The following is a 24,779-nucleotide window of genomic DNA, read 5'->3' on the forward strand; positions in this document are numbered from 1 at the left end:
ACATCAGTAATTTTGAACTTAGCATTAGTTTCAACATTTCTTATACGAGGTGTGGCTAGAAAAAAACCGAACTGATGCTATAAAAAAATTTTATTTTCCATTATTTACAATTTGATGTATCTCCTTCAATGTACTCTCCTCCTCGGTCTATACACCGCTCCATACGAATTTTCCACTGTTCATAGCAATGCTGCAGATCATTTTCGGTAAGTCCATACTTTACTTCCGTCGCTTTTTCTTTTACTGCTTCAACACTCTCAAATCTAGTTCCTTTCAAAGCTGACTTGACTTTAGGGAAAAGAAAAAAATCACAGGGGGCCAAATCAGGTGAGTAGGGTGGATGGTCTAAGATGGGAATGTTGTGATTGGCTAAAAACGTCTTCACTGACAACGCATTGTGAGCTGGGGCATTGTCTTGGTGCAGGATCCATGTCTTTTTTTTCCACAAATCGTTCCGTTTTCTCCGTACTCGCTCACATAGGGTAGTCTGGACGCTAATGTAGTAATGCTGATTCACTGTTTGTCCCTCTGGTACCCAATCAATGTGTACAATCCCTTTGACATAAAAAAAAAAAAAACAATCATCATTGCCTTGAATTTTGATTTTGACATTCGTGCTTTTTTTTGTCGTGGAGAATCGGGAGATTTCCAATGCATCGACTGGCGTTTGGTTTCGGGATCGTAAGTAAAAAACCACGATTCATCACAAGTTATAACATTTTGTAAAAAGGTGGGATCTCTTTCAATGTTTTCTAGGACGTCAGAACAAATCATTCTTCGGCGTTCCTTCTGTTCAATTGTGAGACACTTTGGAACCATTTTTGCACACACTTTGTTCATGTTGAAACTTTCATGAAGAATCTGCCTAACACTTTCCTTGTCAATTCCTGTCAACTCAGACATTGCTCTGATTGTTAAACGGCGATCTTCTCGAACAAGTTTACTGATTTTTTTCAATGTTTGCATCAGTTTTTGCTGACAATGGTCTGCCAGTGCGAGCGTCATCACTTGTGTCTTCGCGGCCATCTTTAAATCGTTTAAACCACTCAAACACTTGTGTTCGCGATAAACAATCATCGCCGTAAACTTGTCGCAACATTACAAACGTTTCACTTGCAGATTTTCTAAGTTTGAAAGGAAATTTGATGTTAACACGCTGTTCTTTCTGTACACTCAACATTTTTCCGACGCACAGACAAAACGTCAACTACTTAGAACAGACGCCATGGGCAGACTGAGTGCAGGAGGCAGATGAAACTCGAGCAGTAGGCGGAGCAAGAGTCACGTGACAGGCCAGGCGACTTTCAGCCTTATTGCATTCGTTTTATTGTTTCACTTGTGCTAGTTCGGTTTTTTTCTAGCCGCACCTCGTATTTTATATTCTGTAGTTGTAGGCTTGCACATTCTTGATTTTGCCACCCCCTCTTAAAAAGTGTAAGTAAATTGCATTCAAGTACGTTTAAACCACTCATAAAAGCTTTATAATTAAATTTTAACATCAATGACCTCTTTAAAAAAGTATTGTTCTTAAGAGAGCCTAATATGTTTGTAAAAAAAAAATTAACTACTTTCTGTCTTTCATGAGAAAAGCTCCGGCCATCAAGTCCGAGACTGTCTATTGCCATAGAAACGGACTTCATTCATTTTCTTCAAGGGTTACCAGGAAGGCTTTTTGGCACCATTTCGCCACTCGTCTGCTCGCCTTTGTGCACTCATACCGCTTTTTCCAACATTAAGCTTCCCTTGGAAAAGTGAGACGCGCTTCGCTACTATAGCAGTAGACAGGCACAGACATTTGGCGGTGGCTTTTCTCGTGATAGTCGGACAGTAGATACATGACTATGCACCTATATAAAGACTTCAATTTATATGAAAATTGAAACCTTTGGGCAATTCCATGAAACTAGAGACATCACAGTAAAAAATAAAAAATAAAAACTTCATTGTATCAGTAGTTTTTTTCTTTCATATGAGGAGTAAAAGACGTTTTATAAGACTATGCAAAAAAAAGTTGAAACACATTTTTTGTAAGTTTTATAGGCAAAGGTCTGTAGATCCCATAGCTAGTTAATATAGATGCACGCTGTGAGCAGACACATTTGCTGTAGATATGTGCATTGGTTGAAAATTGTTTATAATATCCATATTAAACACTGATTATCTTCAAAACTTGAAGATAAATTCATGAAAAATGTTCATTATTGCTTTCACAAATACGATTGAAAGCTAAATGCATTTTCTTACTAAAAATTTTACCTACCCACTGCATGTTGATTTTTATTCCTGCTGATAGTTTTTGAGCTATGTGCTCAGATACTTTATATTTTTATCTTACCATGGTAGATACTACTACAGGTGGGGGTTACTTCAACACTATATCCTCAAGCTCTACTTCAAATTCATCATCATTGTTGAAAGTAAATTTCAGACTTTGATGACAAGGCACCATTTTGTGGTACTTCACATTGTAAGAAGACTCCGGTGTGACCCAAGGACACTAAAAATTGCCGTTCGTAGATACACATGGTTTTTATGTGACCTTTGTTGCAATGGTACGCCATTTTGGTTTTGCAAACCAGTCACATGGACAGGACCACAGTTTAACGACATTGAAAATCAGAAACAATGCCTTCAAAACATAAGGAAACTTGATTCCTACAACAAAAATGAATAATACAAACACGACATACAAAAAAAGGAATTGTACCATATTTTTTTTCTTCGATCTTACTAAAACGGAAAAGAAGTGATAGAATTTTACGTTTTCGTTTGATGGCATTGAAACCTCCCGAGGTACTTGAGAGGGCTGAAACAGACCCTCCCCCCCCCCCGCCTGATCTTTCTCGACCATACCCGGAATTTCCGGACCAACGTCCATAGGTACAACCGCCCGTGGGTACAGCAGCTCCCCTTACATTTGAATCTGAAGACTTATTCACTATTGAATGATTAATTATAAATATCTGGTTCACAGAAAGATGAATTTACTGAAGAGTGTAGCTTTACTTTAAAATAACCAAAATACTGTCAAGTAACATGGTTGCTTAGATGCACTGTTGACAAGAAAAGGCAATATTTTTTTGAAGTAAATTTATTGAAACTTAGTAATGATTCCTTCAACCTCTGTCTCATTCATTGTTATTCTGCTCTATTTATTAAATATTTATTTTACTTCAAGACACATAATTATATTGGACTCGCTATGTTTTTACTTTATATGATAAAGAAAAATAAGAATAGTTTAGTTTTTGCAGTGTACACTGATATTTTTTCAATCATGAGTAAGTGTGTCATTAAGGTAGTGGCACTCGCGTATAACTTTTACCAATGCTCATTTCCAAAAATTGGCAAGGTTGATATTAAATGATGCTATTTTCTCTTTGTCATGAAAAACTTTATGAAGTCCTTTAAAAATCTTGGAAAAGTCATGGAAATTTTTCATCTGAATAGGGTATGAATCCTGTTTCCCAGCTTTTTTTGACAAGTTCCAATATGCAACTTATATGTACTTGTCTTGGGTAAATACCCAGGCTCGGAATCCTAAAATCTGGAAAACCCAAAACTTGAAACATTTTCCTCAGTTTGAAAAAAAAATTTTTTTTTTAGATGTTTGAAATTGTTAACAACATGTTTTTGTTGAAAATGCAGTACTTGCAATTTATTTCTATGTTTCTTCAATGCCACGTGTCATGCATAAATTTTTGTTTTGATGTAAATATATGGTTATCTTTTAGCATCCACTTTTGGTTAAAGATAGTTCTTTTTATGTTTTCTTCTTAGTATACAACTCAAAGCACAACGAGCAAAAATACGCTATTTTTTTATAAGTATATACTTTTATTTATTCTATTGGTTGGCACATTGTATTATGCATAAATAATGAAAAGCAAAATCCGCAGGTCATGCACCTCTGCTAGCTATCTCTTGACATTTTTTGTTAGCATATTAAAGTACACTTCCTTAAAGATTTATAAGTTTAGAAAGGTCGTGGTCCCAAGCTTTTGTATTTGGAGTCCAGTACTGTTCATAAATTTGCAGTAAAACTGAAAAGTAACACGTTTTGACTCTTTAAATCGTTTTTGGACTTATGATTAAGAATCCAGATAATGTTTTGTATGTGATTTTGATCTGCAAATAAGCTTTGATGTCATTTTTTCTTGTGATATCAGGTTGAAAGCTTAAAAAAGAAACCCGCAACTCTGCAAAGTGAAATAAAGGAGCTGGAAGCAAAGCAAAGTAAATTAGAAGTAGCAAAAGCAGAAGAAGAAGCAAAATTGACTGAGGTATGTTTTATATAAGACATTTTGTTTTACTATCCCCTACTCCACCCCAAAAAAGAACTAGTATGTTGTGGCCATCACGAAACTTTCTTCTATATTTTTCTTTTTTTTTTTTTTTCTGATCCCTCCCCATGCTTGACGAGGAAGCAATATTCCCAACAAAAACAAAATTACACATGCAAAAACTTGACGACTATCCCAATGTCTGAATTATTGCAAAAGCCAAGCAAAGAGCGAAAATTGAAAGTTATTTTAAAAGCCTTGCTTGAATTAATTACAAATATTTTATTTGTTAACAAACATAAGATGGCAACAGTTAAAAATTTTAAATCATTGAGATAATATTTCCGATCATTTCCATACAATTAAAATCACGAGAAATACGCAGACGACAATCTATTACGATTTATCTTTCTTATTGTTGCATTAATAAAGCTATTTTTATTCGCAAAAAAAAAAAAAAAAAAAAATCAACACCTCTTGGAGCGATTGGCGTCAAAATTGAACCAAAGCCTGTTTACGTATGGATTCACATATATTCCAAATTTCAACCAGAACGTAGCATTACTTCTTGAGATAGGGTACTCACAATGGAAAAAAAGAACGGGCGATTGCGCTACCCCCCCTTTTTAGCTGTTGACACCAAAATAAAATCAGCTCTTATACCCACTAAAGGCTACTTGCCGATAAATTTTTCTTTCATTCCGTTCATTATTTCTTGAGATACAGCAGTCACAATTGACGACAAAAAACGTTCTATAGCTCAACCTCCGTTTGAGTTATTGACACCAAAATTGAATCAGCACCTGGTCCTGTTAATGGCAACATATGGACCAAATTTTGTTTGATTCCGCCAGTTACTTCCTGAGGAATAGCAAGCACGCGTAACTCAAAAAACGTCCCATTGCTCCACCCCCCTTGGAGGAATTCGCGCCAAAAACCAATGGGCACAAGTTCACATACGGGCACATATGTGTACCAAATTTCGTTCGATTTCATGCGGTAGTTTTTGCTGTAGAGCGGCCACAAAAAACTGGTCACACACAGACGTGACACACATACATACACACACACACAGACAGACAGACATTTTCCAAAAATAGTCGAAATGAACTCAGCACACCTCAAAGCGTTCGAATCCGTCAAAATTCGAAATTCGAAAATTTGCACGAATCCAATACTTTCTTCTATATATTAGATATAGAAGAAAGTAAAAAGGAACCCTCCTCCCATTTGTATACATAATTAAATATATACAGGGTGTCCGAAAAGTCCTTGACACATTTAAAAAACTCATAGAAAACCAACAAATTGTCGTATGAATTTTGCGGCTTGCACCATAATACTTCACAGGTTCAAGAGTTTTTATGACATCAAAAAAAAAAAAAAAAAAAAATGGAAAGGGGAAAAAGGAAAAAGGCATTTCGCAGCCAGGGTGTCAGTATATGCTATGCTTGTAATTCTTCGTTTAGTAATTTTTATTCCTTTTTAAGTTTTCCCATGTCAACAAAAACTATTTAAAAGTTACTTTTAAAAGTTTCCAGTTACTTTTAATTTAAGAAAATTCATTTTGAACAGACATAAAATGAAGGAACAAATGTTATAGTAAGAAATCAATGATAATAAGAAACATAATACACATAATGAATTGTCAATAAGCCAGAAACTCGTTTCAGTGTACTGATTTTCTGCATTTGAAAATACTTTTTCTGGATTCCAGCTGGTGGGTAGTACTGTTAACAATGCACGTGTTTCTTCTAGTGTGTGTACCAGTACTTTTTTTATATTTTTATTATTAATACACCCAGTTGTAATTGCTCTTCGAGTGACAATTCTTTTTGAATATTAACATCATCTTCAACGACTTTCTTTTGATCAGGATAGGTTCGTGTTTTAACTCTTTGATTTGAAATTTATGACAAACTTCACAAAACTTGATCTTTTTTGTTTGTTTCTCTTTTTTGTTTTCTTTTCAAAATTCTTTAAAGTTATGTAACTATCTAAAAATATGTTCCAGGTGATTATGCCTTTCCTCTACGTAAATTTTTTAGGTACTATATAATTGCTAAGTGTTATCTCGCTAAATATACAGCTCAATAGTGAGACAGGACAGCACACTAATCCCGGTGACAACAAATTAACCCTTGTTATGTTACCAAGAAAAGGCTATTCTCAAAATTCAGTACAGTTGAGTCAAATATCAAAAAGCATATGTCATAAAATATTGTTGCAACTGATGGTTGGAATATATTCAGGGGTCTGGCCAGAGGATATTTGGGTCCGTTAACGGACCCTTCACAAAAATCCGATCAACCAAAACAGACCTTTCATAAAATCCCGATCAAACAAAACAGACCTTTCACAAAATCCCGATCAAACAAAACGGACCCTTCACAAAATTCTGATAAACAAGATCAGATCTTTCACAAATTGTTTATTGAAAGAGCAAATCTGAAAGCAAAATAACGCATATTTCTGTGTATAAACAGATAATTTTTGGAACCTTTTTCGAAGTCAAATTAGAGGGATCAGCTTATTCAAAATCGGCTAATTTTGAAAGAAAAAAATCGGCACTCTTGCGATGCTCCTGCAAGTGATAAATAATTGCTACTGCCAAATAAATATAATGGTTGTTTGTTCGTTTTATCACAGCTAATTAGCAGCGGTGTTGTTGTAAACTTTTCTGAAAAGGCATTGGTAAGCACCCCCCCCCCCCCGCTCATGATTTAATAAACAGTAATAATATATATCTGCGAAATGAACTTAGAACTGCAAAAGGATAGTAAGGGTGGGGAAAAAATATGATCGCTTCAGCTAGATAGGGTTACCAACTTCAAAATTATCACCACTTTGCGGCTGGCGTTGAACCTTTATAATGACTTGATTAGAAAATATTCTCATAATTTTACTAGCTTGTCAATATTTGCGTTTTTACGGTGCGGTGGGTGCGATGTTTAATTGTTATTTTGGGGGAGAAATTTATATGGGTTTTGATTTTTCGATGCTGACAAGGATGATTAACTTTAAATAAACTCTTTTAATTACCGTTTTTTTTCTTTAGATGTCTACATTTTGAAAAATGCAATCTTTTAACATCCAATATGAGAATCATATTTTGTTCTTTTTTCGAGCTAACTTCGCTTTATTAGGATGCAAATAAATGAAAAGTCTCTTTATTTCTGTTAGAACTCTCATTTCAAGTTTTTAAAGCAAAATTCCATTTTCTGTTATGAGTCAAAAATTAAAATGCTGAATAGATGGTTTATTTTATTTTATTTATTTATTTTTTTTTGCTTCAACTGTGTCCACAGATGTTAATGAAATGTTTATCATAGGACTCTAAAATGCAATTTTGAAATAATTTTATCAAAAATATTTCTTTTACAAGTCGTTTTTATACTTTTGATGCCTTCCTTCACTTTGAGAATTACGATCTCTTTGCATCCGCTATCGGAATCAGATTTTTCCAATTTTTGATGTTTATTACGCTTTGTTAAGAGGTAAACAATTAAAATAACTTTTTATTTTTGTTAAAATCATGGAATTTATAAGTTTTGAACGAAATTCTGTGCTTTTTAAGAGTGTCTTGGGTCACAAAGTTAAATGCTGAACCCTATTCTGAATTTTATTTATTTATTTTTTTATTACAATTATTTTAAATACTGGACAGAAATATTTGTAGTATAATTTAACATAATGTAGAATGGTAGATAAATATTGATACTTGAGAGAGCGATGCCCCCCCCCCCCCACCAAATATCAGAAAAACACTCCAGAATGATATTCTCGACATAGAAGAGGAAAACACTCAACTTTAAGTTTGATTGATGTAGTTTGTGCCATCTCTAAATTATAAAATTTCGTTTTAACAAAAAAAAAAATTTTTTTTTGCGAAATTATTTGATTTTTCACAAAATTTATTCATTTTTCACAAAATTATTTAATTTTTCACAAAAAACGGACCCTGTGAATAATCCTGGACAGACCCCTGATATTATTCATAGCACAAATACATTCATAATTGAAATTAACTTTTACAAAAGGGCAAGTGAGCAATCAAGAATATTTAAAAAATAAAAACATGGTGCTCATAAATGTACAAAAAACTTTCATCCACTAATATTCTTAATTCTTGCTTTTGAAGCCACTTTCTTACATCAATAGATTGATTTTGGTAGTGTCCCATTGAAAAAGGTATGTACCATTAAAACAACAATAGATATCTAAAAAGTTAAATTGAAAACTCTTTAATTGAAAGATATTTTCTGCTAATACCGAAAATACCAGTATTTTACCTCAACAAATACTGGTATTCGGTATTGCAATCACTATATATATATATATAGAGAGAGAGAGAGATGCATATGGGACATTTTTATTCATTATTGGTAAGTTTAGTGTTTAAAATTCAAAACTTTTTCTCAAAAAGTAGACGAAATAGACAAAATGATATTTTTGTCGAAATGCACAAAGTGATATGCTTTCCGCTGGTTTTTTTCAGGGTGAAAAAATAAGATAACAGGGTTGCCAACCTTGGAGGAACAATATGAGGAGCATCTGGTACTTTTGAGGAGTTTGGTATTTTGTATAAAATCAATAAAAATAACTGAAACCGCTTATCTAAAATTGTTTTAGAGCTTTAATAATCATTTTAAGCACTAGTATAAAGACAATTATATTTAAATTAATAAAACAGCTTCAAACACTATTTTAATCTTTCAGTATAATCATCTTTAATTTCATATATTTAGACGTTTGTCATGATAATAACAAAATATATGCTTGAAAATGTTCGGCCGGGAAATGTGAAGCAAAATAACTTCTTTACGGAGCCGCAGAGTTTCGGCATTTTTGCGGAGCGACTCCCCAACATGCGGAGCAGTTGGCAGCCCTGAGATAACCTTACTTACCAGGGCTACTAATGCCATCTCTTGTCCCAAAACAGATGAAAGTATCTTTTACCGTTTATACTCGTTATCTCTAAATCTTTTAGATTTGGGACTTACAACCCTTTACTTCTAGGTTCTCCCAATGTGTCAGTTAATCTATTAATTCCCTAGTAGTTTTACTGTGAGTTCTTTTGTTTTTTACTTGTGTAGGTAATGGGAACTTTAAAAGATGAAGTTCAAGGGTTCCAGGAAGAAAAGGAAGCATTTGAATTCCAATTAGTCAAACTGAAAAATACAGTTAACGAAAAAAAATCTGAGGTAAAATTTCTGATTTAAAAAAGTAAAAATGTAAACCAAATGTTTCACTGTATTCTAAAAAGTTTTAATTATCCATTAGGTGGATTTAGCACAGTCAGAATTTGATTTGTGTTTAAGGTCTGAAAAAAAGGAAAAAGAAATCTTAAGTTCATTAGAATCTGATTTTTCAAATTGCAAATCATCAGCTGAAGAGCAAAAAAGGTAATTAATGAAGCATATTTCTTTAAATTTTTGAATATTTTACTGTACTGTAAGTATAATTGGGAGGGGGGGGGGTGATTTTATAATAATGTATTACAACACTCACTTTGATTATTTTATTATTTAAAAATTATTATGAAAATTCTAAAAAGGTAAATCGCAGAACGTCCTGTGAGCAAATGGTAATTTATTTACATGCAACTTTACATAGCATGATACCCCAAAGTACCCTGCACCTACCGTTTACACGGTTTATCAATTTTAGATATCCAGGTTATGCCCGGACAAATAGAACTTCAGGTACAGCATGCAACTTCACAGTGGTCTTAAACTTCTTGATTCATCCAAGCAGTAATCATAAGACTATTTTTCAGATTTCTTACATAATGTCCTTTTGGGTCAGAAAAAAGTGATACAGTAGAAGAAAAGACAGTTACAACGCACTTTTTGGTACCAGAACTTTTACGTTATATAGATCATTTCACAAATTTTGAAACTAATATTCAGAATATATCTACATATTAGCACTTCAGAATGAGTTTTATCTGCAATGAGTATCAAAGCACTAATATATAATTAGTTATTCACAAATAAATATGTTTCACAATCAAAAGAAAGTGAATTATCCTGCACTTCTGCTATCTTCATGGTTTATAACAGTTGCATTTTCAAAAGCCATCTGGTATTTTCTGCTTACTGTGAGTACTAATTTTCATTTAAAAAGTTTTAAATTAAGATGGAAAGATAAAAAAAATTCAAAATTTAATTTGCCGAACAATTTTTATGTTTGCAAAGCAATGCAGAGGGATTTTTTTTAACTTCAAAACCTATTGTTTACTTTTGAAAAGTTGTGCGGTTTATTGAGAATTGCGTTACATAGGTCGGCGTTATAAAGGTATTCTGCAAAATTGGCTTTATGCTGGTCGTTATTGCCTCAATACCTGTACCTTATAATACGAACTCAATTGGCATAATACTGGGCAATAGAATTTATGATATTTTCTGTCACTAATATTTAATGTGCTATATTTTCGTCTGAGCATGAATAATGACGTTAGAATTTTCAAAATATGTTCTCCCGAGGCCGCATTTCATAACTTGCACTCATGTAGCTTGTATGTTTGTTATAATATTATACTGGTGATATGCAATTCATGTCCTTGTTGTAGAATTTTGAAAGAAGCTGAGGAAAGATTACCAAAAGTAGAGTCTGAGTTGAAATTTGCTAAACTCAAATATGCTGAAGAAGAAAAGAAAGAAGGATCTTTGGCAGAAGAGGTATGACTATTTAATGTTACTTTCGTGTAAATTCTGCTTGATTCATTTTTGTTATGTATGTCAATTAGAAATAATTTGATTCAGAAGTAGTTAGTTGATTGAACAAAAAAAAAAAAAAAACCTCTGTCTCAAATAAATAAATAAATGAAATAAAATAAATAAGTAAGTAAAATAAAATAGTAAATAACTAAATAATAATAAAAACAATAAACTGAGAAAAATGAATAAATAAATGAAAGATCAGATTAAAATTTCATTTTATGTTTTATCCCTATCTTATTAGTTTTATAAATAGAAAAATGAAATAGTATTGACAGTTTTATTGCAGTATTAAGTAGTCGGACATTTTTTCCTTAGCAATAAGGTGTTTGTGTTAGTAATATGTATGGTATTATTAAATTGATGGTTTTCTTCAGAAAAATAAAACATTATCTGGTACATTTTGATGTATTTCTCAGGGATGTGCCAGTTGTGCCAAACTGCGCCAATCCCCGATCCTGTGCAAAACTGCTCCAAAAGACCGCCAAATGTACTTTTCTGCACCAAAATTGGACAAACTTGTCCAAAACTGCAATTTTGCATTTAATGTTGCAATTCCTATAGCATATTTGGCAGGTTTTGCGAACTATCATCAAGTTTATGCAATGGGAGCTTGTTTTTATGATTTTTTGACTTCTGATTTTTTTGTGCATTTTAAAATCCGATTGCATCAGCTTTTGAAAAATCAATCGTTTTAAATTTTTATGTGATCTTGTTCCTTTGACTAGAAAAATTTTGCGCTGATCATTATTTTCAACCTTTGTTATCTTTTGTTTTCAGTATATGAGGATTTGTAAATTCGTCTTCTTGCCACTCCCACTCAAAAATATCAATGCAGTTGATCTAAGTAATGCCATCTGTAAAAATTAATATTGTTCACCAGTTTTCAATCTTCTTTTTTTTTTTTTTAGATTTTGGGACAAAAAATTGATTTCTAATTTTGGTTGGAGACACTTAAGATAGCAAAAATCTAGGAATTCTAATGCTCTGGTAATAAATAGCAGACATTTCAAGTTTTTCAGAGTCAGGCATTTTTTCCATATTCTTAGTCTGTCTTAAAATTTTTATTTATTTATTTTTTTCTATTTTCACATTTTTAATATTTTTTTCACGAGTGTTTAAAAATTCCTTTTCTGTGACATCATTTCTCAAAATCTCTTTTTTTTTTCCATTGTAATTTCATTATTAATTTTGTGATTAAATATCAAATAGTTAAAAAATAAAAGGTTTTAATATTGTCTTTGCTTGATCTTCAGAATTGTTAATCAAGTAGTTCATTATATAAACATATATGCCAACTGCCAAGAAAAAAAATAATAATTTTTCTAATTAGGTCAAGTATAAGTGAATAACTTAAACATACCAAAAGAAAAAAAAAAAAAAAAAGAAAGAAAGAAAGAAAAAATCTAATAGCTCTTTAAAACTCACTTGTAACTTGTTGAGGTTTTTAAATTCAACCATTCTTTTGTGCTTTTTTAAAAAGCCTTTTTGAGTGTATTACATAAAAGCGAACAAGTTTTAAAAATAGGTATCAAAGCACTCTAACTTAAATCAAAAGAAATGTAAGAAAAAAGTAGAGCAGGACAGGACTTGTCTTTTGTAAAAAATATGAGGGAAAAAAAAGAAAGAGGAGAGAGATTTAATTTGTAGTTGTAGTTATGGTGTTTTTACATCCTTAATCTCCTTTTTTATTATTTTATCATGTCACACGTGTTTCTGTGTGTGAAATATATATAGTTGCTCTAAATTGATACAAAATTTAAATTTTTGCTGCTGCAAGCTGCTCCAAATTTGCAATTTTTCTGCTCCAGGCTGCTCCAAATTTGCAATTTTACTGCTCCAGACTGCTCCAAATTCACCGTTTTGCTGCTCCAAGCTGCTCCAAACTCACCATTTTCCGCCTCCCTAGATTGCTCCAAAAGCGAGTTTTGGTTGGCACATCCCTGATTTCTCATTATTGCTTCAATTATCAAATTGTTGATCAATTAAGTTGCTGTCTGTTCTTGCTGTCAGTTTGCCTCTTTTTCAAAAATACTAAGTGCTTAATTTGTGCAGTAATTAATTTTTTTAAAACCATTTTTAGTTTTAATTTTTATTGTCCTTAAAGATCCATAATTTTTGCTTAGCTGTTTTTTTTTACTTAATGCTTTTCAACTTTCATTGTTATTCATTTTAAAATATAATAACCAAACTGGATACAAATGCATGTATAATACAGGCTTCCTAACTGTTATCTTTTTCTCCAAAAAGTTTTTTTAAAACCATGATTAAATGTCTATATTTTCAAATTTAGGTCAGTTTTGCTCTTTTATAACTTTGAAGAAAAGGTTGCAAGTCTATTTTGTTACATGACAGAATTTTTGTGAATTTTGAACAACTGTAAAAGTATGAACTATGCAAATGTGTTGTAAAGTATCACCTCGCGATAATAACTCAGTTTTGATTAAAAGTGCAGATATGATGTTTTGTGCTTAGCATGGCAGCATGTATGTTGCATACATTTTTATTATAATAAACGGTGATTTATATAATTTTAAACTGTTCTGATGTCTAACATTGTTATTAATGTGATCTTCATTGCAATTAACATCAAAATTCAGTAGGGCCAGTTATGGTAAATGAAAACTAACTCTGTTGCCACACTGTGGTAATTTTTGACACTGAACTACTGGTGCTTGAAGACAGGGCAGCATAAAGAAGATATTATGAGAGTTCCATGTGTTTCAAAACTATGTCATGGTGTCATCATTGTTTGCTTCAGTCTTAGTTGAAATTGTAGAAATCAACACACAAACATTGTTGACTTATGCCCTTTTGACAAAAAGTGTTTGGTTTGTAGTTGACACTGCGAAAATTTTTTTTCCTCTCAAGCACGTCTACAAATGCAAAGTAACTGGTTTTACTTGTCCTCTTGGAGGTTACTAAAAGGATTTAATTATGAATTTTACCTTCCCTGTTACTGAAGAGGTATGACTATTTAATGACACTTTAAAAATAAAATACGTAAATAAATGAATAAATAAGTGAATAAAATAGTAAATAGCTAAATAATAATGAAAACAATAAACTGAAAAAAATGAATAAATAAATGAAGCAACAGATTAAAATTTCATTTTATGTTTTATATGTTAAAAGTTTTATAAATAGAAAAATGAAACAGTATTGACAGTTTTAGACCATAATTAAAAGGATTTAATTATGAATTTTTACCCTGCCTGTTATTTTTGATGTGCAGTTTTGGTATTTCTATTAATCTTATACATGCTCTACTCTGGGGTAAATGGAAACAACCAAGTTTTTCATTCTTCCTAATTTTTTGGAAGATTGCATTTTGATATAAATTACACTTTAGTGTGTGTTTTAAATGGATTTTAGTTTATAATTTTAAATTTTTTATAAGATTTTTAAAAAATGTGTATTTCTGATTACATTCGAAGAATTCAGCGGGTTGCATGCAACCTGTCAGCCTTAGGTTGAGTATTGTTAGTGTAGAACTTCTTAAGTTTCTAAACAGATCATGCATGTTTCAATTTCTATCTACTTCAACTGCATGGGGAGTGAAATCAATGTTTCCCTTTTATCCCTTAGTGCTTAATCTTGGAGTAATAGGAAACTCTCTGGGGTGTCAATGTCTGTAAACATGATTCTATTCACTAATAAACAGTCACAAAGCCAAGTTTTTCCTACCAAGTTACCAGAGCCATAGAAGAGGAAGGGCTAGGTCTTAGCGCCTCGAAAGTAGGAACGGAGGGGGAAAGTGCCAGTGACGTCACTAGGTACACTCGATCTGGGACATTTGTGTTGTGCGTGCGTGCGTAATTCCTCACTCTTTTCCCGTTTTTATGTTATTTCTTGAGGGTTAAGCTTCAAAAAGGAATGAAATACAAGGGTAAATGCTTTGAGTCCCATCGACAAGTTAATAAGCGATACGAAAAACAGTAAACCTGATTAAAATCTACAATACAAATTTTTAGTTTCTCTTGTGTAGTTTTGGATATTCTTTAGCCAATATTCCTGATTTAAAGGGGTAGAAAGCGGAAATTTCGCACAATAAAATTGAGCTTATAAAGAAATGAAAATAATTTACTGTGCTTGTCAAGTTTCCTCTCGTGTGTACATAATTTTGTCAGTTTAGGCTTTAAATAATATTAATAACATTGTTATTTCAATCTTGTCTCAAATAAAATGAAAGAGATAAGATTGATATAAGGAATAATTAAAACATATTTGAATTTCGCGATACCATTTGAATCTAAATACTGCCGATATGTTTTAGAGAAAATTATTTTTTACGAAGTAACTATAACTCTGAACAAGAATCTTAACAAACGTTGTTTTTGAAAACTGAAGTAGAACCTCATTAACCTGGACTAATATAGGATCCAGGTCATCTAGATTGTTTAAAACGACTTAAACAAAACAACCTTTAAATTCAATCAATGTACATAAGTAAAATACTTGAACACAGTAAAAGTTGTATTTTGAATTCAAGAGAATGAAATATAAAGCTCCATTAAAGAAAATTAAAAAAATAAAAATACAGCCTTACAAGAATACATTATTGTACTAACGCGTTCTTCATTTATACCGTATGTACATTTAAATGGTTTTCCCAGATTAATGGGTGTTTACTGAAATTATTAATCAACATTTTATTCACTTCAATTTATAAATAACGTATTGAAATTTAGCAACGTAAACCAAGTTTAAAGTTTCAATGATTATCGCCAAATTTATAAAGCTAACTTATTTGTAGACTGAAAAATTTCTTCATGTCTGAATTCTACAAAACATTACGTTACAGTAATTAATTGAAATCTTTCGGAATATTCTACAAAGTTTTCTTCTGTGATAAAGTCCATTAAAAAAAAATGTCGGCGTACCTTTTGTAATCAGAAAGTTTTTCGTTCAAATATCGGATTCTTCCAAATGTTCTTACGCGAGAAAAAAGTTCAACAGCTTTTTTATATAGGTCAGGAAATTAGTCTTCCAATACAGAAGAACAATTACCGTACTACCCCGCATTATTCGGCATGCCGGAAAAAAGCGAGGTTGACCAGCACGCCGAGAAATTCGAATTGTCCGGCATGCCGGATAATTCGGGGTTTATTTCGCATTAAAACAAAAGTAAATTTTCCCGTTCCGGTCCAATCAAAAGTCAAACCACTGTAAGTAAAAAAATAAATAAATCGCGAAAGTAACCTTTTTTCAAAATAAATGTGCATTTCATATAACATGTGCGTGCTATTTATGATAGGACATAACTAATGGATTTGATTACATGCCAATAAAGTAATCAGTTCAGAAACAATCATCGTTACTGCGATTTATTCATATTTTTTTTGCATAAAAATATTTTAGGTTCCTTTCAGAGAGGTAAATTTAATTTTTATTTATTGAAGAGCTATGGTAAATTATTTAGCACTGGTTTAGGGGCGGACTCTTACTGCTTAAATGTTTGCTTACATAGTTTCAATTTAATTTTTATAAAATTATTTTTTATCAAACAATATTTTTCTTGTTAAAATAACAAATGGCATTGTAAGTAAATATTTTCACGAAATTAAACTGTTTGTTAATATCAATAAGATATGAAAAGAATTCATATTCATTTTTAAGCTGATCATATATTTTTTATATTATTATTATTTTTTTCCTAACCTCGATTTTTCCGGCATGCCGGAAAGGACCAGGCAAGTGTTATTGAAAATCTGGTAACCCCCAAATTTTGCGGCATGCCGGATAATGTGGGGTAATACGGTAAATGGCCAAGCTTTTGTACAATCACAAAAACACTAATGTATCTGATTTAAAAGCTTTAAATGATCACAAAAAAAAAAAAAAAAAAGAAATGAAAAGCTCCTACAAAAATAGATACACGATTGAAATAATCACGATACGGTGCTCATTTTACATGCGAATTATTAATTATTTTAAGCATGGGGATACAGTGTTCAAGAAATTGTTTAGTTAAATCTATTGAATAATATTTACAAAGAAATTTCATGCATTACATCTAGATATTGTAATTTTACGGTTGAAGGAAACTTATTACGGTCTCACAGTGCCGTTAATAAACTTATTAAATATCATTAACTTGCAATGTGACAGGGTTGAACCAAATCCTGCATTAAAAAATAACTTCGTACACCACATTTTATGAAATTTGCCTAGCTCTTTATCTTAACTTTTTAAAATTCTTCCTCCAATTATTTATTGAAGCAGCTTCAAATTTAGTATTCCATAAAAAAAAGCATTTAAAAACAGAAAAAAAGGTTGTATTCTCAATTTTTTGATGTGTTTTGAGCTCTTTGAAAATTTTGAAGGAAAGCTTAAGTTTCCAGAACTTTTTCAGTACTAGGCCATCAGCCCGTGAAGGCATTTTCAATACTTTCAAATATAATTACACACAAATATTTTCGATTCTAAAAAATGTGACCTTTAATGTCTACTTTAGCATAACGTGGAGGAAAAATGACCTGCAACTGATCTAGCGCAGGAGCATATTTCTGAAAAAACCCTAGTCAAATGTCATGAGACATTTCCAAATTAAAAAACCTTGAAAACAATATTCATATCCTTATTCATAATAAGTGATTTTTAACCTTGTCTGGGATTGGCCTGGGCCCCTTCAACTGCTTCTTTAACAACCCTTGTACAGAGAACAAATTTTTAAATTGTATTTTAGCTAAGGCATACAGCAGTTCTTTGGGCACACACACACTGGATTGTCCCGCATAAGGCCCCTAGACCCGCGGAGTGTACCCGATGACGTCAAAAACGAGTTTTCTACTCTCGCTGTCCTTTCGGCGGTGGAAGGGAAAGATCAAAGGATTGAGCTAGCCCTTGTAACTTTTATGGCCCTGCCAAGTTACTCTCAGAGAGTGTAGTCTTGGACACAATGCACAATGTTTCTCTCTCAATTCAGCCATAATAAGGCAAAGGATCTAAAATTGAAGCATTGAATTTTTGTCTCCATTTACCAGAACTGACTCTAAGCCAACTCTAGATTAGGTATTTAATTTTGATGTTCATTGCAATATTCTTACAGTTAAAAGCCAAACGGATTAAACTTGATTTTGCTAAAAGTGCTTTGAATGCATCAAAAAGCCGAAGTGCTATTGTTCAAGCATTTATGGAACAGAAATCAAAAGGAAAACTGACTGGTGTATTTGGCAGATTGGTAAGTTTATTTAGAATTAGTTTTCTTTTTGTCACTCTTGAGGGAAAGGATTTTTTTTTTAGTTTGTGAGAGTTTATGACAAGTGATAGAGAAAGAGTAATTAGAAGTGTGACATCACACATTTTAGTTAAAATAGAACATTTTATTTGTTTATGTTTGTATTCTCTGCTAATTTTTTTAAAAAACGCTATTTTCTGCCGATATTTTTTTTTATTCATTGGTTTTATTCAGTAGCGCCCTCCTCCCCCCCCCAAAAAACATCAATACAGATGAAGTTCTAGCTTCAATTTAAAAAATTAATCTTTTATATTGCAAACTTTTAAAGTCAAGCACATATTTTCATTTTATTAGCATACAAACATAGGCAAAATAAAACGAAAAGCTAAGTTACAAAAATTAACCTTATTACGTAAATCTTGAAATTAGGAAAAGTAAAAATATATATAATTGTTAGAAACTCAATTTTATTCAATAAATAGCTAAGTAATCCAGTTAATGAACACATTGTAGCGTGCATGGAATATGCAATAATTTTTGACTTCAGAATATTGTTAGGGGTATTTAGTAAGTAAACATACTAAAAGTCCCCGACCCTAGGGGGTGAGCTAAAGGTGGGAGGGAGGGGGGGAGAAATTTTTGGGTTTTTTCGAGAAAATGTCGGAAACGGTGGAAAAAATTCGTTTAAAATAAAAATTCAAGCTGACTAAAGTTACTATGAAACTGTTTCTACACATATTTGTCAAATTTCCAATAATTTTCTGGGTATACGTTATGAAAAATCGATGGTTTTCGGAAAAATTCTCTCTTTTTGTCAAATATTTGTTCCTAGTGCCTTCCAGGATCAGTATTTATGAAAATTGTCAAAGACAAAGTTGTAGAACTTTGCATTTCCTACAATTTGATATGCTACTTTGCTATATTTTATTCAACCAATCTGAAGTTACAGAATTTCAAACAAAATTAAAGGAATATTTTATACTGGTGCCAAATATTTAACCAGTTTAAAAAAAATTATCCCCTTCACAAGGTCCATGACTGCCATATTTTCATATTTTTTTCCTGTGGGCCCCAAGGGAGCCACATGACCCCCATTGAGAAACCCTGACATAGATTATAGCATGAAACAAAGCTTTTTTCTCTTGATATACGATATGCTAATACACTTAAAATTCAATGTCAATTATTTTGTTAAATTTGATCGATATCATAGCAAAGCATTGTTTAAAATGAACTGTGCCACTGTTTAGTTCACATTGAAGTTTTTAACACAGGGTTTTATGCACAACAACTAGATTTTTTTAGTTTAATTATCTCTTTATATTAAAAAAAAAGTAAGATCAAAGAAATTCTGAAAGGAAGTCTGGCAGGCCTGCATCCAGGAGACCCCAAAGCACCTACAGCCTTGAAATTTTGTACAAAATTACTTTGAGGCCCGGTGGTTTGCACTTAGGATTTTGTTTTTTAAATTTTGAATTAGTTTTTTTGTAATTGATTTTTTAAGCTAAAATTTTGTGTAAATTGCCTATTAAAGGGGTAAAAATTACTTGCACATATTAATACATATCGTTGGAAAGGGTGGAATTTTCCGCTTTCTACGCAAAAGGGTTCAATGCTCTAACTTAATTACGACAGGAGTTGTTTGTGTTTTTAGCTCGAATTTTTTTAGGCTTAGCTGAAATTTAGGCACTACTTTCTTCATTAAATCTATCAGTAAAAAGCGAAGGAATTGTCCCACAGTTTTCTTTTTTACCCCACTGGAAAAAGCCGCTTTTTTTACTCCAGATCCAACTAGAACTATGTTCGAAAAACTAAGCTTCTATCTCCCAAGGAAAAAAAGTTACAAGACGTTAAAAATGAAGTTCAAATAATCTCATCTCCATTAAAATTATTGATGTTTCATTTGGCATTGCCATAGTTACATCTTTTTGATTTGCCTGTTTCTTCTTGCTTATTCACAAACTTTAAGGGTTTCAATTTTAATGGAAAATCATAGGCTCAACTCAATTCAACCTTCGAGCTGAATATATTACTAGAGACCACGAATATGAAAGCAACTTATCAAACGCATAAAACTAATTTTGCAATGCTCAGGAGCCCCTTAGCCCTTACGGCTCTGCAAGTTGGTACAGGTTATTTTGAAACTTGGGAAAGGGGTTCTTTTTGATCTAAAGGGAGCTCATAATGCGTTTTTAATCTGTTTCTTTCTAATTGACAATTTAAATCTTTGCGAATCAAATAAGATTGCGAAGCAATCTTCAGGGGTTGGTGAGCGTCAGTGAGCTGGGGGCAGAGCCCCCTAGTTAAGTTTTAAAAAAAATTGACTGTTGATGAATTTAAGCATTAACTTTCAAGGGCAACTTTGCTTCATCAGAGCAATAATTTTTTTCATTAGGTATTGATTGACAATTTTCTTTTGTTTACAATATACAGGACTTTTGCCGCTCCATGTTGAAGTTCTCCGGGACATGGGACAATGTCTAAATAGACATCAATGTCAAATACAAGGCTCTCCCTTTAAATCCGCACTTCTGTAATTCTTAAGTTTTAGATGATTTTGTGACATGTGAAACATGTTGTGGAGAATGGCATGTTCATGAAAATTGCTGAAAAGTAAATATTTCCATTCAACCAGCATATTTGTAGAAAGTTTCTCTCAAATCCAAGTCTGAGATCGTGTATTCAGAAAGAAAATCAGAGTCTATAGAATATTCTGTAAATGGGAAAGGTGCTCCATGCTCCCTAAACAGACTAGGAAAAATGCTGCTTAGAAATTTTACTGCCTTTGATGATCAAATTTGACAGTCAGTTAAATAAATAACTTTTAGCAGTCTTTAATTAATACTCTCTGTCATGTTGGTAAAATTAAAATATTACCAAAAAAAAGCAGCGGAATAATTTAACTTTCAAGGAAACAGGAAATTTTTGGATAAGGAATTTCTGTTTAAAGAAGAAATAATGTTATGAACAATTCTAACTTAAAAGGGGGACACTTGCAAAAGGGCCACTATTTCTTCTCTTAATGAAGAATGTAATGCAAAATCAAGAGACAAGAAAAAAGAAGCATGAACTTGAAAAGAGTTAAATGTGAAAATCTTCAATATGCAAGTTCCATTGTGCAAAAGTTTTGCTATCAATTCTGTTCCAGCTGCCAGTTGTAAAAATTTTAACATATAATTTTTCAGGATGGTGGGGATAGTGCTGTTTTGTCAATTGACTCCTCCTTAACCTTAAGCATATGCATATTGAGTTTTTTTCTGTTTAATTCAGTCAGTTGATGTAAAAAAACGTAAACTTATTAGCAATTCTGAAATTTTGGTATTAGATAGGTGGCTTTACATTTCTTTTTCTATTCATAGTAGAAATATTTCATTGTTCATAAAGAAATGCTTTCATTTTGCATTGCATTTTTACAGGGTGATCTGGGTGCCATTCCGGAAAAATACGATGTTGCAATTTCTACTGCATGCGGAAGTTTGGATAATATAGTTACTGATACTATAACAACTGCTCAGGAATGTGTCGACTTTTTGAAAGAACGTAAACTTGGATATGCCACATTCATCGCTCTCGATAAGGTATTGAATTTCAATGTGTCTAATATCAAAGTATACTGTGGCAACTTAGTTGTATCATTTCTGCAAATAGGCATTTGAGTCTAGTTGCAAATGAAGCTGCAATTATGTTTGCTTTTGTTACAAAACTCATATAAGTTCTTAAATGAAATAGTTAAGTGCATTTGTAAAGAATTCAAACTAAAGGGTTACTCAGAATTAACAAAGTGAATTGAAATGAGATTTAATCAAAATGCACTTGCCTAAATCTTTTACTCCAAATTGAAATATGCTGTCACAGTCTAGAAAGGAAGTGCTTCAGACCACACATAAGACAAAATAATGACAAGATTTAGAGTTTTAGTTACATCTTTGGGTTTACATTTTTAGATTTTACAATCATACAAGACCAAGTGGGCTGAGCTTGTTTTACACTGACATAAAAATAACTGACATAGTATTTTTCTAGGATTTTGATACATGGGGCGCCTTCTCTTGTCCTTATTCCACTACACATTTAATGATTAGGAATTACACTAGTGTAAATGCAGGGCAGTGACAAGATGAGAAGAGCAGAACTATCTGGAATTTTCTGCATTCTAGGGAGTTAGTGAAAAATAATTCATTTATAAATTTTTTAGGCAAACAAATCAATAACCATCTAATTGAATTTAAATAAGTTACTTATCATGCTTTTTTAGAGATGTTGAGAAAAAAGTTTTCTCTCAACTTGTTTCAGAAAATTTCACACTATCTTCAGAAAATTTTACTTGAATCCACTGCCACCCCTTGTAACTATTGTAAATAAATGCCAAGTGCTTTCAAACTGGCACTGTTCATTGTTGGGGCATTCCAAGGTATTTTGGACATTTATGTAGAGTCCGTAACGTGACCTTTTTTGCCATAACTTTTTAATTTACTGTTTGATTAGCATATTATTTTATTTTGATCTTTTCCTACCAACACACCAGCTCAAATTAAATTAATTTGCAAATCAAACGGTAAATTAAAAAGTTATGGCAAAAAAAGGTCACGTTACGGACTCTACATAATGTCCAAAATACTGTGGAATGCCCCTGTTTCATTTCCATATGGTGGTGGTTACTCCAAGAGCCAGGGTTGCCTACAGGAAGGGATTATAGCGCAAGTTTTGCCATCAAAATTTTGAGGGAGATTTTTTAATTTATTTAATTAAATTTATTTTTTATTTAATTAATTAATTTTATTTTATTCTGCTTATATTTTATTTATTTATTTAGTTTGAGTGTGTATGCATGTATGTATTACTGGCGTAGCACAGAACTGTTCTAATAAAATAATAATGATGATAATTAAAAATAAATAAATAAACAAATAAATAAAAAATATCTTTAAAAAATGAATGAAATGCATTAAAAAATAAATAAAATAAAAGAGAGATAGGAAAAAAACAAGGTTGAAAAAAACTTTTTCTGGGGGGAGGGATTTGCGCCATTGAACATTGGAGGGGGGGGGGGGGTAGGCACCTCTGCCAAGAGCAATTATTACTTTTGAATTTAAAAGATTTTTCAGTTACTTTTTACACTTTCAGCTGTTACTACTGTCAGATTTTTTACTCTTTCAGCTGTTACTAGAGGTAACAGCTGAAAGAATTAGTTATCATATTTTTTTAAAAAATGATTATAAACTATTTAATTGTCCTAGGAAGTAATTCATGAATATTTCGAAGTTTTTGTTGTGTGAGTACGACATCTAATCCCAGGAATAACAGTAAAATGTATCCCACTAATGCTTTGAGGCAGTGTTGGGCATTAATCAACTAAATCCTCAATCGACTAAAGTAATCTGACTCCCATTTAGTTCAGACTAATATTTTAAAAATTTAATTCAATTGCAGACGAAGATTAACGTTAGTTTAAACTAACTCGTTAGTTGACTAAAAAACCTAATTTAGTTCTGATTGATTTAGTTCAGATTAAATTAATCAAATTGAATTTAGTCAGATTAAAAGTAATCAGATTAAAAGTAATCAAATTGATTTGATTACATTTTTAATTCAGATTAAATTCGTAAAATATAAATGTCACATGAACAGAGACACATTTGTATTTCTACATGTATGTATATATTTACGCAAGCATACACGAGTTAATACGTGTATATACGACTATGTGCGTAAATATATGTATATAAACGTGTTATCCCGCGTATGTTCGTGTACGGAGGTATATTTGAATTTTTAGGTGAATATACATATTTATGTGTGCATACACGAGTAAATATGTGTATATACGAGTATGTACGCGTACACAAGAGAATATGCATATGGATATGTGTTATCCCGAGTATACTCGTGTACAGAGGTAAATTTGCTTTTAATTGTGAAAACACATACTTATGCGTGCACACAAGCAAAAATACGTGCATATACGTGTACACATGAGAATATGCATATAGATAAGTTTTACCCCGAGTCTACTTGTGTAAGGAGGAACATTTGTATTTCGACGTGCATATACATATTCAAGCGTGCATATACGAGAAAGTACGTGTATATACAAATATGTTCGTGTACACACGAGAATATGCGTATAGATATTTGTTACCCCGAGTATACTCGTGTAAAGAGGTATATTTGTATTTGTACGTGTATATACGTATTTGTGCGTGCATATAGGAGAAGGTACGTGTATATACAAGTATGTTCATGTACACACGAGAATATATGTAAACATACGTGTTACCCCGAGTATACTCGTGTGCAGAGGTAAATTTCTATTTAAACGTGTATATTCATATAGATGCATGCATATAAGAGAAAATATGTGTATATACGAGTAAGTACGTGTACACACGACAAATAAGTGTTTAACCCGAGTATACTCGTGTACGAAGGCACATTTGTATTTCTACGTGTGTATGCATATTTAAGCATTTATAAACGAGTAAATACATATATACGATTATGTATGAGTACACACGATAGTATGCGTATAGATACGAGTTACCCCGAGTATACTCGTGTACAGAGGTAAATTTGCTTTTAATTGTGTATATACAT

The 24,779-nt window shown here is 32.0% G+C and overlaps 1 protein-coding gene across 1 annotated transcript in view; it reads left to right on the forward strand.

Annotated features, from left to right (window-relative positions):
- The window catches only part of LOC129223752 (structural maintenance of chromosomes protein 4-like), a gene marked incomplete in the record, with an annotated part of 101,968 nt that overhangs the window by 30,589 nt on the left and 46,600 nt on the right, over positions 1-24,779 (forward strand). Inside the window, 6 exon segments of the mRNA XM_054858112.1 lie at positions 4,170-4,283; positions 9,380-9,487; positions 9,567-9,688; positions 10,858-10,966; positions 18,057-18,188; positions 21,602-21,763. Coding sequence (XP_054714087.1) covers positions 4,170-4,283; positions 9,380-9,487; positions 9,567-9,688; positions 10,858-10,966; positions 18,057-18,188; positions 21,602-21,763 — 747 coding nt within the window.

Source organism: Uloborus diversus, chromosome 6 (assembly GCF_026930045.1).
Source record: "Uloborus diversus isolate 005 chromosome 6, Udiv.v.3.1, whole genome shotgun sequence".
NCBI classification, from domain to species: domain Eukaryota; kingdom Metazoa; phylum Arthropoda; class Arachnida; order Araneae; family Uloboridae; genus Uloborus; species Uloborus diversus.